The sequence below is a fragment of the Notothenia rossii genome (assembly GCF_949606895.1).
Source record: "Notothenia rossii genome assembly, chromosome: 2".
NCBI lineage: Eukaryota > Metazoa > Chordata > Actinopteri > Perciformes > Nototheniidae > Notothenia > Notothenia rossii.
Window position 1 is genome coordinate 45,015,587 of NC_136904.1, and position 13,133 is coordinate 45,028,719.

Below are 13,133 nucleotides of genomic sequence, written 5' to 3' on the forward strand. Positions count from 1 at the left end.
TTCAAAGGTCAGCTGCTGAATTCCAAAATCAGTGGAACCACCATGGATTATCTACAATGGGTGGACAAACTCCTCTCCAACTGTGGCAGAGAGGAGTTCTAAACAGTGCTGGAGCTGGAAACTTGGCAATTGATGACATTTTTGAAGGAAACGAGACAGTTGGAGTCAATGAACACATCCCCTTACCATTAGTGACAGACAACAACATTGTGGTTCCGGTAAATGACTTTAATGTTAATGAAACCATGATGAACAGAATTGAAGAACTATTTGACCCGTTGAGTGATGATGGTAATCACGGCATATCATTTTTTTTAGTTCTGGTGAATGTTCTTATTGAACCGTAAACACAACAACCGTAAACTCCTGAACGAGGTAGATGGAACGAACATAATGTTCCCATTACTCTCTTCCAAAACCCTGTGTGTTACCTAGTGCAAAGTCCATGCACTCTTTAAAATCATCATAAGTCTCAAGCAGCGGCAACTTCAGGCAGTTTATGCAAGTGTTCGCCATGGGCAGACGCTGTTTGGGGCTTGAGGGGTGCCCATGCAGGAAATCAATTGAAGGCTGAGGAGAGAAGCCAACTGGAGGGATGACACTTGCACCTGTTGCAAAGGCAAGGATTTTCCCTAACTTTGGTGGTCCCTCTTGATCTAAAACACAGTAAAGCAAGCAAAACAATAATTAAAATGTTAAACCATACCAACAAGTACAAAATACCATACAGAAAAAATCTATTAGTAAAGAATGAAAGACAAAGAAACCAAACATGTGACAAGTAAGAGGATATTTTAAGACAGAAAGAAAGGAAGAAAAAGGAAATAGAAACAAAGCAAGATTAAGGAAAAAGGCAGACAATGAAAAGAGTAATGTTAATGTGGCATTATGTTGTAGCAAGTATTTGCACACTAAGTGATCAACATCATTGGAGACAGTACTACATCTAGCAGCAGTATTAACCTTCCACATCCTGCAGGTAGTCCCTCCAAAAGGGTACCACAACTTCCTCTGTCCTTCTTTTGTTGCTTCCCACTTCAGACAGCAGGATATGGAAAAGATGGTCCATTACGTCAGCAGTGAGAGCCGATGGTTCGTGGCACATCAAAGGCCGGAAACTTTCTGGATGCATTTTAAATGCATCTAGAACGCCAAGGACCTTTAGCGCTTCCTTAAATCTACACTATACAAATGAGGGTCAAGAGAAGAATTTGTGTGAACAATTGTGTTAGCTAATAGTAAAGAACTAAAGAGATAACTTCCATCACCATTGCAGAAAAATAGCTTGAAAATAAAAAAATTCCATCAGAGATCACTGAAATCTAAGAGGGCAAAAACAAAGTTTGATGTTTGTGACAATCTTTAATTAATATGCTCAGACTTGCCAAACAATTGGGAAAATTAAGTACATGTAATTTGTTCGAAAATATACTTCAGAGCTTCATTTACAGGGAGTAATATGTTTCTGACCACATTAACTGATTTGATTGTGTTTATTTTATTCTTACACAGCCCTATTTTATAAGGAACAATCTCTTTCCAATACAAATATACACGTTCAAACATTTTTCTTCTTGTATCTTTGTTTGAAAAAAAGGTTTAAAATATAGTCAGCTTTAGCTTTTTTGTTAGCACCTAAATTATATCACTAATTTGGTTCATAGGCTATAGTGTTGCACAAACCTTTGAAATGCTCCTGCAACTCTGTGGACCACCTGGAACATGGTAATGTCTTGGACCAAAAGGTCTCTGTCTTCTATGGATTTCAACGGCCTGAGACACCCTGCATTTGCAAGAAAATCTTGCAGTGGTTCTGTGGTGTGTAAGAGGTCATTCAAAGAAGAACATTCTGACACCTAAAAACAAAACAAAAAAGAAAGTTTGAGATGGGCTGCTGCTTGCATGGAAAGTAAACAAGTGTAGCCGAGTGCAGTCGGGGGAGGAACCACAAAGCATGGGTCAAGTCAAACAGCTTAGGGTCGGCTCGACTCAACTGCAACGGCAGAAGTACTGCGGATTAAGTTCTTATCAACAGCAAATACTACAAAAGAGGCATGAATCTAAGAAACCAGATATATCACAACAAATATCTTGCTGTTTTACCAGAGCAGTAAATATTTTCTCTTGGTGACACAATGAACCTAAACCTGTACATAAAGATTTCAGCATAATGCTGAAAAATTATAACGAAAGTAACGTAATTATTCCGCAGCCAATTGCAGAATTTCAGCAAGACTTTGAGATGAGCTAGAATGGCACAGTTACGACCAATGAGCCTATAGCATTTGCAGGGGATTTTGAGGCAGACAGGGTCTGTGTGACATATCTGTCTCGCTAAAAATAGTGGTTTAAATTCTGAACACATTTGACTGGCTGATTATAACTCAGTACTATATCCATTTATGTTAGACACCCAAGATTACTGAGGAAAACAAATATTGTTTCTATTATTATTTACATTTTTGTGGTCAAGCTGTGGCATTAATATCGAATGAAAATATAGTCAAGATTTGCATATTCCAATATATTTACAATGCATTTACCTTTTTAACCTTTTCATAAAGGTCAGCGTCAACAATGTCCTCCAAGTCAGGCTTAATTGAGGAGTGCCCACCAACAAGACATGAATAAAGTGTTGTTGCAAGGAATCCTGGTGGAGGACCCCCATGAACAAGAATAACAGCAATGGCCTGTCCAGCAATGAAATACCGATCTTCTCTTAAAGCTGGAGAAAAATTTGATTTATGAAAAAACACAGTATTAAAAGAATGGGAAAAATATTTGACTAAAGGGCTGTGATCATAAGTCCGAATAAATTAATACACATCGGCCAAATATATCACACTTACCAGTACTGTAGAGCCAAGTTCAATTTGCTGTCCCTTCCTTCAAACATTGGTGACAGTGCCAATGCTTCCATAAGGAGTCTTAAAAACTCTCTCCTTGGGCCACCGAGGTCCACAGCCTCTTCATCTATTCCCAAGTCATCGGAAAACTTGACGAACATCTGGGATGCAGGATTGTAGGAAAGTCGTTTGAAGCCACGAACAGCACCATCCAGAACTGCCGACCTATTTATGTTAAACTTGCATCTTTGGTTTGTGTCAATTTTGGATGCAAGATCGAGGAGCACTTCCTGTGAAGACTTGGTGTTTGCGATTTCCCTGTAGAAAGAAAAACATGTTTTAGGATAGGGATAAGAGCATACTTTTCAACAACAAAACCCCCATTGCACACCTAAAGGATTTTACAAGTGGAAAATGGCTAGTGGCTGGTGTGCCTATATGAAGTCAATATTGTAAAAAAGTCCTATCAGATTCACTTCATATGCTCACCCTGTTCCTGTTTATCTTTAATTACTGCACTATTTTTATCACCCACTCACTTACATATGACTCTGAAGACTGGCCATAGTCGCTTGGTTTAACTCCTCATCATCAGATGAATGGTCAGAGATGGAACCCATGATCGAGAGGTAGGTAGTATAGTCATCAACTGCACTGCGCTCGGTCTCTCTGGCCATGCTGCCACTGGATTCTTGCTCAACTGCACTGGCCTGGTTTTCTGTGGTTATTCTTCCACTTGAAGATTGCTGCTCTGCCCCGGCTCGGTTTGCTCTGCCACTTCTTGTGAAAGGATAACTAGAAACCAGTGGTGCTGATGCTATTTGGTTTCCTCTAGCCCTTGTCACACAGTCAGGGATAGCCTGAGTGGAAATGTGCTGTTCAATGGATGTGGATTGTGTGTCTGCCATCATACCATCCTCTGAATCTGAGCTGTCCAACTAAAACAAAACATACACAAATGTGAAAAAATAATTAAAAAACATAATATAAGGGGTTAAGTTCATTGGGAAAAGAAGAAACCTCTGTCCTACAAACAAATTACAAAAAAATAAGTATCGCTTCATATCGGTTACCGTATTTTGAAGCATGTTTGATGGCCTGATGTACACTGCCTTTGACTTGAACACTTTGTGAATTAGAAAGCCATTCAGTTCCTGTCCCTCACGCAGCTTTGGTGAAACAAGTTTGTTTCCACATGGCATCAAAAGTTAAATACTGAAAAAAAAGAGCAAAATACAAATACATACAATTATTCTGAAGCAATCAACTCATGAACAATACCAGACATAGCCTAAATATTCAGACAATACCTGACTCCCTCTGGAATGTTGTCCTTGAATGCTTCCCTTAGCTCAGCAATGACTGTCCTGCAGTCCCAGATTTTCTTCATCTCGAAGGCATTTAAAATAAAGCCTTTTTTGATGAAGCCTTCTCTTTGTTTTGTGCTTACAAACTGCATCCCATTCAGGATGAGGTAACAAAATTACATCCTTGGCAGTGGCGGTTCTACGGGGTGGCACGAGGTGGCAGCTGCCACCTCAGAAAAATGCCTTGCCACCCCAGCTGCCACCCCATTTGGCAGCTTTGTTTTGAAAGAAAAGTTGTGGCTCATCGGACATTTATGAGAGAAAATCTCTAATGTCCGAGTGCAAGTGAATGCAGCACAAGACGCGAGCCTTGTAACCCCTCCCCCCCCCCCTAGCGAGTTTGGAAATCTGATTGGCGGCGATTTCATTTGAACGGGAGGACAGCGCAAAACAAGAAGCATTTCGGATACAAGTAGAGACAGAAGGAATGAGGTATTTGCGGTCAGGGTATGGCTGGGGTAGGCTAAAGCCATACCAATAAATGGCTTAGCCCCACCATGAACAATGATGTTAAAGTAAGCAAAATAAAGTCTGCCAACTCGCGGAGTAAATTGCACAGACAGCAGTTAGTAAGATTGATTTCAGTAGCCACTTGTCTGGAAATACCGAAGACTAGAAACGGTTTTGAACACTTTTGTCACGCAGTGATCGTCTTCTCAATAGAACATCTTTGATAATATCTTCTGGCCAATCAGAATCACGATAACGGCGTGGTGTTGTTGCAGGAAGTCCCGACGGAGAATACTTTTGCTGTAGTACATCTCTATATACATCGGTACAACTATAAGACCCCACGGTTTGATGATTGATAGGTGTGTGGGCTGTCTTTCATTTTGACACACAGAACAATGAGGGCTATCCACCCTTATCCACAATGTAAAGTAATTCACACAGCCTCTTCCCTCTCCTCTCTGTGAGGAGCAGCAGGTTCAGCTTTCAGAACAAAGTAACAAAAAACTAAAATGGCATTCATTTTTTTAAATACGTCGTGTAGTAATATATATTTATTTATTTTTCTTCTCAAGAGAGCACCAGAATGTGTATTTGATTTTAGTATTTCAAAAAATCTCCTGGGGACCCCCTGCAGGGGTTGGGTTTTCAACTCTTTCACCTGCGGGGAAATTGCAGGATTGGCTCCAGGTCGCCCTTTTTATTTACTACAAGACAAATGTGCCTTTTTATTTCATACAGTTACATTTGGATTGAGACAGGGAAATAATCTAAACCTCACGCGTGGCGTTTCACTGTCAAGGGGAGTGTGTATGTAATTACATTGCAAATACTAATTTGAACCCCACCACTGTGTTAGCCCTACCATAGATTACCCAACACAAATACTCTGGCGCCGCAACTGTTTGCGGTCTACTATGACAGAGAAGAGCCTGTCAAGTTTGGCTGTACTCAGCATTGAATCAAAACGCACCATAGCTTTAAATCTTAATAAGTTTGAGAGGCGTTTTGTTGCTGATGAAGATGGTAATCGCCACATTCAGCTGTTATAGACATACCAACTTGATGCTCTGCTCACGGATGAGTCGATGAGAATAATAAACTGTTTAAGAAGATGACCTTACATGTGTAAATATATGTTTTTTCTTTGTGGGGGTCTGCCCCCAAAAAACAGTTTCAAGTCCTGAGAAAGTCAAATAAGACGGTGTGTAAGACTACACTGCCCAGCCAAAAAAAAGTAACCACTTTGATTTAACTAGGCCAGTAGGTACGGGCATTCCACTGGATAATAACTGCAGCGATGTATGTTTTAGCTGAATACACGTTTTTTTTAACCCTAATTGATACAGTTAGTCATTTCTTTAATGTTTGTTCTTTCTGATGTAAAGTCAAGGTTGTAACTGTTTGCAATGAAGTTTTGGGGCGCTGAACTGTTCCTTTGATTCTTTTGAATTATGATAGTAATTACTGGTCGTTCAAATTTGAAGGAGGGTGAGCTAGCATCTTGAAGAACATTCATCATTAACTCCTCCAAAAAATATAGTTTTTTAATAATAACACTGAATATGTGAATCATAACAGTGATTGACAGCTGATAGGAATAATATGATTGTTAATATCATATTCATACAGACACACATCGATGAGACAGTTAATTAATGTACTTATTACAGCAGTCTGCATATTTGGTACCCCTGCTGGTCTAAGAGTTAAACCAACTCATTCAGTTAAAATTCATTAAATTACGTGTGCCACATTATATATTTATATTTAAGGCTTTACTGATGTGCCACAATAATGTCACCTAATGTTATTGAGTTAAAATATCAATATTGTGGCTTTCCAAGTTAACATTGATTGATATGACTGCGATTAAATCAGCATATACTTCTGCCAGGGGATGCCACCCCTGAAATTCTCCTGCCACCCTCTTGCCACCCCATGAATATTTGTCTAGATCCGCCCCGGATCCTTGGTGAAGGTGGGGTGATTTTGGACAGTGCCAGTGGTCCTAAAAAAGAAAGCATCATTATTGTTAGATAGATAGATTAGATAGATACTCTGTAGATCCTGAGGGAAATGTTGACATCCAGTAGCAATATACATGCAAACTAAACAACAACCCCCCCCAAACAATAAAAACACTTGCAATATTAGATTAAACAAAATAGTAAAAGAGAACTGAGAAACTGAAAATTAAATTAAATCTGTAACAATTAAGTAAAAACTGTATGTGAGAAACAATACAGCAGGGCCTGAGAGTGTATTATCATTAGTAGTAAGAGTACCAGTCGCAGTTACAAGGGCATACCGTTATCCCCAACCGTTAATGTATCGAAATTAAGCTTATGGTCTGAATAAGGGTTCCTGCAGGTTTCAAAAACTCAAATGCAAGACCACTGTGAATAAAATGTAATACCTATTTCACGGCAAGAAAGTATGAAGGAAAATTGCAATGAAAGAAGAAATAAGTAAACTTATTCACGTTCAATATAATTGTATGATTGGTGTTTGGCTATGGTATTTAGCGTCCACACTCCACAGCACCTCCGCTTTTAGGGTTGAAACAGACCCAAGGTTATCCCCGATGTTGTTGCGGGAGCTGAATTACTGGGTAACATTACACTGGACACGCGTGATGCTCGCGAAGCATTGGCGAACACAGAGGACATGGCAGGCGTTTGTTGTTTATTCCTTACCTGGGTCTTATGTTTCGCTGACTACGTGTGTGATTCCAAAAGCCTTTACACACTAGCATAAGGTGCAGCGGGCTTCTAACACGTTCCCCTCCACTAGTTTCAACCAAGCACACAATTCCCCTTTCTCCAACTATATTCGGTTAAACTTACACTTTCCCATAATGTTCGTAAAAAGATGTGAAGATACCTCCGGCTCTGACTGACACTAGCTAAAGCTTGGTTGCTAGTTACTAGCTGGGTGCTCTCCAATAAGGGGCCAGGGGATGTAAAGTTATTGCAGCAAGTTATTGGTTCCATGTTGATTTATTTCCATATAAATAATTTGGGGGGGAACTGCAACACAGAAGTACCTTCCAAATCCGTTTAAAGACCTATTAAATCATATTGAAGACCTTTCTTGATTTTTAAAATCATATTTAAGGGCTTAACTTTTGATTATTAAATGTAAGACTCTTTAAGACCCCGCGGGAACCCTGTGATTAGTCTCGTTTCTAACATTTGACTGCCCCGCCATAGTAGGCTAAGAAGCGTTAGCTTCAAGCAGTAAGAAACGTAGGCTTCAATCAACAACATACATATTAAAATGACCACAGTTGACATTTAAAAAATAAACGTACCTCTTCCTTGACTTTGAAGTCCATCCCCCAAAATACTGCTGAGTTTGATATCGGGGTTGCAGAACTTGGTTCAGGTTGGCGCCTAATGAGGCTCCACTGCCACTCCCTGATACACCTGATCCGCGTCTGAAGGCCCGCTGCAATTCCTCGTCAACGCTCGCACTAGAATTACCTAGTGGACGACGTCGACTGTCGTCTTTGATCCATTATTCCTGACAGCGATGTGACAACATTTGGAGAAGGCCTATCTAAAATATTAGTTAAGAGGCCTATGGCTTCATTAAGTCGCTCCCTTTCCACCATTTTATCATCTCACAATGGCGCTATGTGGGGGTGGGCGGAGTCCGTCAAATAAAAAACGTAGAGCCAATCAGGAGCTGAGAATTTAGTCCAACTTCCGTTTCAATCATACTAACTTCCTTTTCAATCATAGTCTCTCACACACACAACTATTCTTATGCACACACCCAATCATTCTGTTTTATACACATACTTATAGTCATTCACATGAACTATTATTACCTCTTATATAAGCTATTATTCGGCCTTTCATTCACTGCTATTCCGTTTTACGTAATACAACTATTGTTATTAACATCAAATACTATTCCCTCTTACATAGGTTATTATTCTGTCTTACATACATTGTTTACCGATTACACAAATACTACTATCTTCTTTCACATACACTATTATAATGTTTTATTAGATTATAGTTGTATGTGAAAGACGATAGTGGTGTGTGTACGAGAGTATGATGGTGTGTTTAAGAGATTTAGTTTTTGTGTGTGAGAGAGAATAGTTATTTATGCATGATAGTATGATAGTAAATGAAGGAAGGAATGACAGTACGTTAAAGACGGTATGATACTGTGTGTGAAAGACTCTGGTGGTGTACATGAGAGATTCTGATATTGTTTGTAAGACCAAGTATGAGTTGTGAGCTAGACGGCTTCTCATACTTGGCTGCTGTGCTCTCAGTGTTTTGTCTCCCTGTTCCTGCCTGTTGGCGTCAGCTGATTGGGGTGTGTTATGATTATATCTTGTTATGCAGCATGTTGATTATTCTCTCTGATCTAGCTAAATACATGGGTCTGGGGTAGAGTTCTTCAGATTTAACGTGGCAACTCTACCGTGAAGTCACAACCTCTGGCTCTTGGATTTGTGATGTGAATTCTCCGGCCAAAGCTCCTAAATAAACCATCAGTGTTTGACATCAAAGCTCCAGCTCACCCCGTGTCTACTTCATGAGTCGGTGACTCCCACTGCATTGCTACACAGAAGTTTCCCTTACATGTTAGTGGCACTGTGTCAGGAAAGTGAAGTGTTAATTAAGTAATGTTATTGAAGAACTGAAATGCATAAAATTGAAAGTTAATATACAGCATATCCCTGCGAAATATGGTCGTAGACTTTACTGATGATTTAGAATGTATTGAAACTGTCACGATTCTTATTTCATGTCACAGTTTTAGTTTGGTGTGTCTGGTAATGGGTTTTTGCTGTTCTGTTCTCCCTGTCATGTTTTCCTCCTTGTATATTGTCTGGTCCTTCTCCCTGTGTTTTCCTCCCTGTCGTTAGTTTCCCTGGTGTGTCTAATTGTCTGATTGTGTTCACATGTACCCCTTGTGTGTCTCCTGTGCTCATCATCACCAGCCCCGCCCCTGATTGTTTTCACCTGTGTCTTGTTGTCATGTGTTTAAATTCCCCTGCCTCCCAGTGTACAGTGTCAGTTCGTCTTGTCATTGTCAGGTCTATGCTCTCTTGTGCTCTTGAAGTTTTGTTCCTCACTACGTGAGCGATTTAATTTTTTTCTCATTTTTTGTCATCTCAACTTGAGATTCGATAGTGACCATTTTTTGTTCATCTTGCTGTTTTTTTTGGAAAATAAAGTATCTTACCAATACTCTACCTCTGTCTCCCGGGTCGTGCAATTGGGTCCTACATCCTGAGTGTCTGAGTTCATAACAGAACAAACTGACCATTATGGACACAGCCGACCCAAGAACGCTTCACGCCGCCCTGTCAGCACAAGGAGTGAAGGTTGATCACCACGAGGAACAGCTGGGCATAACCACCCAGGGAATAAAAGAGCTGGTAGGACGCCAGGCAGAGATTCAGGAAAACATCTCTACACAGATGCAACAACTGGCTGCACAGATGAATCTTTTTTTCACTCACCCACAGACTGCTCCAGTACCGGTCCCAGCAGCCATGGTTCTGGCTTCACTACCGGCCCCAGTAGCCATGGTCCCGACTCCAGCTTCCTGTGTCCTGTCGGCTTACCAACCGTCTCAAGTCACCTCTCAAGTCTCCTCTCGAGTTCCTTCTCAGGTCCCCTCTCGAGTGTCTTCTCGAGTTCCCTCTCCAGTCCCCTCTCCAGCCAGCTCTCAAGTCATCTCTCGAGTTCCCTTTCAAGTCACCTCTCGAGTTCCCTCTCAAGTCCCTACCCAATGTCCTGGTCCGTTGGAGGTTCCGCTGGGGGTCCTGCCAACTCCATGTCCTGTCCCGTTGGGGGTCCCGCCGACTACTCTTCTGCCGGAGGTCCTGCCAACCCTATGTCCTGTGCCGTTGGAGGCCCCGCCGACTACTCTTCTGCCGGGAGTCCTGCCAATCCTAGGTTCTGTGCCGTTGGAGATCCCGCCGACTACTCTTCTGCCGGGGGTCCTACCAACCCTATGTCCGGTGCCGTTGGATACCCCGCCGACTACTCTTCTGCCGGGGGTCCTGCCAACCCTATGTCCTGTGCTGTTTGAGGCTCCGCCGACTACTCTTCTTCCGGGGGTCCTGCCAACTCCATGTCCTGTCCCGTTGGGGGTCCCGCCGACTGCTCTTCTGCAGGGGGTCCTGCCAACCCTGTGTCCTGTGCCATTGGAGGCCCCGCCGACTACTCTTCTGCCGGGGGTCCTTGCCAACTCCATGTCCAGTCCCGTTGGGGTTCCCGCCGACACCTGCTCCGCTGATTTTCCTGCCAACACCGTGTCCTGTCCTGTTTCGGTTCCCATCGACACCAGCCCTTGCTCCGTCGTGGATCCCATTGACACCAGCCCAGGTTCTGTCCAGGGTCTCGTCTACACCTGACCCGCCAGGGGTTCCACCAGCTCTTGCCCATCCTTGTGCCCGGCCTCCTGAGTTCCCCAGTGGCCTTCGCCCTCGAGCCCGGTCTCCTGAGTTCCCCAGCCGAGGACTCCACCATGAACTCTGCCTTGCCCCCGGGACGTCCGCCCGAGGAATCCACCATGAACTCTGCCTTGACCCCGGGCCGTCCGCCCGAGAACTCCATCATGGGCTCTGCTTTGCCCCCGGGCCGTCCGCCCGAGACACTCATCATGGACTGTCCTTTACCTCTGGGTTGATCCCTCTCTCCAGTCAGATTAGACTTCAGTCGCGTTTATGTCCATATTGATCAGATCTAGCTAGTTCTAGCTAATGATAGGACTACCTGCTTATCCAAAGACACCTAAACAATAAGTGTTGCTATGCAACTGGTTGAGGCCACAAAGTATAGCGCAGCATTATGCATTTGTTTACATGCCCACCGGAACCCCGAGGCATTACCAACAGATCAACGCAAAATCAACCCAAACAGGACATCTCTTTCTCCACATTCAGTGTTAGACATTAGAATTGACTATTCTTGACTGTCACATAAGTGTCGCAACTGAAGCGGTATTGCGCTAAAGGGAAATTATTTTGACCGAAGAGATTTAGATTTGCCGTATAACGGGAACTCTGACGTCGCCATTTTGTGTGCTTCGCGGATGCGCTCGGCTCCTCTCGACTGTTGCTCGGGTCTGCTCGGTCAGCTTCCGGATGAGGAAGCATTCGTTCGACCAACTTACAGTAGATAACATTACAAACATTTTTAACAGGGGCCATAATAGTGTAAATAATGTTTGTTTTGGCAGTTACAACTGAATGTAATGTGTTCTACTTTTTTACATCTGGGAAGGCATTTGCCTTCATCAGATGGAAAGTATCTTGACCAACAACTTAAGTATTTCTTAGAGATATTGTGATATATTTATTTTAATGTCACCTCATATACTTGTGTGTGTTAAATTTGAAGGGACAAAGTACATTTTTCCTCTTTTAAATATAGCGCAATAGTCTTTTCTTCCACTTTTATGTGTAATCAAAAGGGTGTTTTATTTGGCTATCTGTGGTTAGGCATAATACAAATGACCTTTGACATCTGCTTTTGCAGTTCCCAGAATATCAGGAGAGTGTTAGGGTCTCTCTGTTAATCATCCGCGGTTTTTGCAATTAACAGGGGAAGCCAAAGGGGGTTTTCCTCAAAGATAATACAGTTAAATTCATTCTTGTTGATGCAAATCCTGCAGGCCTTGAGACTTGGGTCACCCAGCAGTAAACGAGATAAAGGTCCTTTTTGAGCTTATCAATAAAATGTATTCATTCCTAGTAAGTTGACTTCAAGGTGAAAGGAAGTTCACAGAAGCCATTAAGCGACAAGAACAATTAACTTCTGTTAAAGATAAGATGTGTGTTGAAGATGTTTAGGGAGAATGTGTGTGCGTTCTGTTAAAGAGTTACATGACTCCAAAGCATGACAAGGGGGACAGAAACACACACACACGCGCACAGAAGAAACAGATGGAATCAACAACTGCTGACCCACTACCTGGGGTCCCGCCCAGAAGTGAAACCGACCAATGGAACACTGCCAACTCACTGGCTAGCTCGCTCAGAAGTGAACTCGCCAATAACAAAGAGCTAGGGAAGAGCAAGCAATAAAACTCCTCCCCACCTGTGTATAAATGTTGTGATCATTTTGAAGATCGGCGCTCTTGTTTTTGACTTGCTGTTCCTGAGACGTGTCTCACACGGTGGTAGAACCTGAGCCCGGAGTACTCTGCAGAGTGCTTCGTGATTAGGTGATTAGGTGATTCGGTGATGTATTGTATGTTTTTACCATTAAAGCAGATTATTGTTTAACCCTTATCCTGGTGCTTTGACTTTTCCTTCTTTTAAAACAAACTCATAGAGGAACGCGCGAAGCAGAGATTCTGCCTCAACAATTATGCAGGGCATGCAAGCGAGCAAACACAAACAAGAACAAACAAACAAGTGAAATGAAGAATAAAATTCAAATTGTACAATATAATATTGTGGTGGTTCATCTTATAATTCAGT

At 42.1% G+C, this 13,133-nt stretch overlaps 1 protein-coding gene across 5 annotated transcripts; it reads right to left on the reverse strand.

Annotated features, from left to right (window-relative positions):
- Positions 1–207: 207 nt before the first annotated feature.
- On the reverse strand, positions 208–8,301 carry LOC307030503 (uncharacterized protein). 5 transcript variants are annotated; one of them, XM_079666983.1, is made up of 8 exons: positions 7,980–8,301; positions 3,920–4,061; positions 3,390–3,784; positions 2,850–3,164; positions 2,544–2,725; positions 1,684–1,856; positions 964–1,178; positions 208–656 (listed from the first exon to the last, which is right to left on the reverse strand). In XM_079666983.1, the coding sequence occupies exons 2-5, from the start codon at positions 4,046–4,048 to the stop codon at positions 2,596–2,598; spliced, it is 969 nt and encodes a 322-aa protein (XP_079523109.1). In that variant the 5' UTR covers positions 4,049–4,061; positions 7,980–8,301; the 3' UTR covers positions 208–656; positions 964–1,178; positions 1,684–1,856; positions 2,544–2,595. The 5 variants fall into 5 exon arrangements, 4 of the variants coding, with proteins under 4 accessions (XP_079523109.1, XP_079523108.1, XP_079523110.1 ...); XM_079666982.1 differs by having other exon boundaries at positions 964–1,183; XM_079666984.1 differs by lacking the exon at positions 7,980–8,301 and adding an exon at positions 4,157–4,526 and having other exon boundaries at positions 964–1,183.
- Positions 8,302–13,133: the final 4,832 nt, after the last annotated feature.

Coding starts and splice junctions, on each gene's coding strand:
- LOC307030503 (XM_079666985.1), bottom strand. CDS start 4,048: ATGCCATGTGGAAACAAACTTGTTTCACCAAAGCTGCGTGAGGGACAG. Junction 3,165..3,389: donor GCCAGTCTTCAGAGTCATAT/GTAAGTGAGTGG, acceptor TTCTTTCTACAG/GGAAATCGCAAACACCAAGT. Junction 2,726..2,849: donor AACTTGGCTCTACAGTACTG/GTAAGTGTGATA, acceptor ATTTTTCTCCAG/CTTTAAGAGAAGATCGGTAT.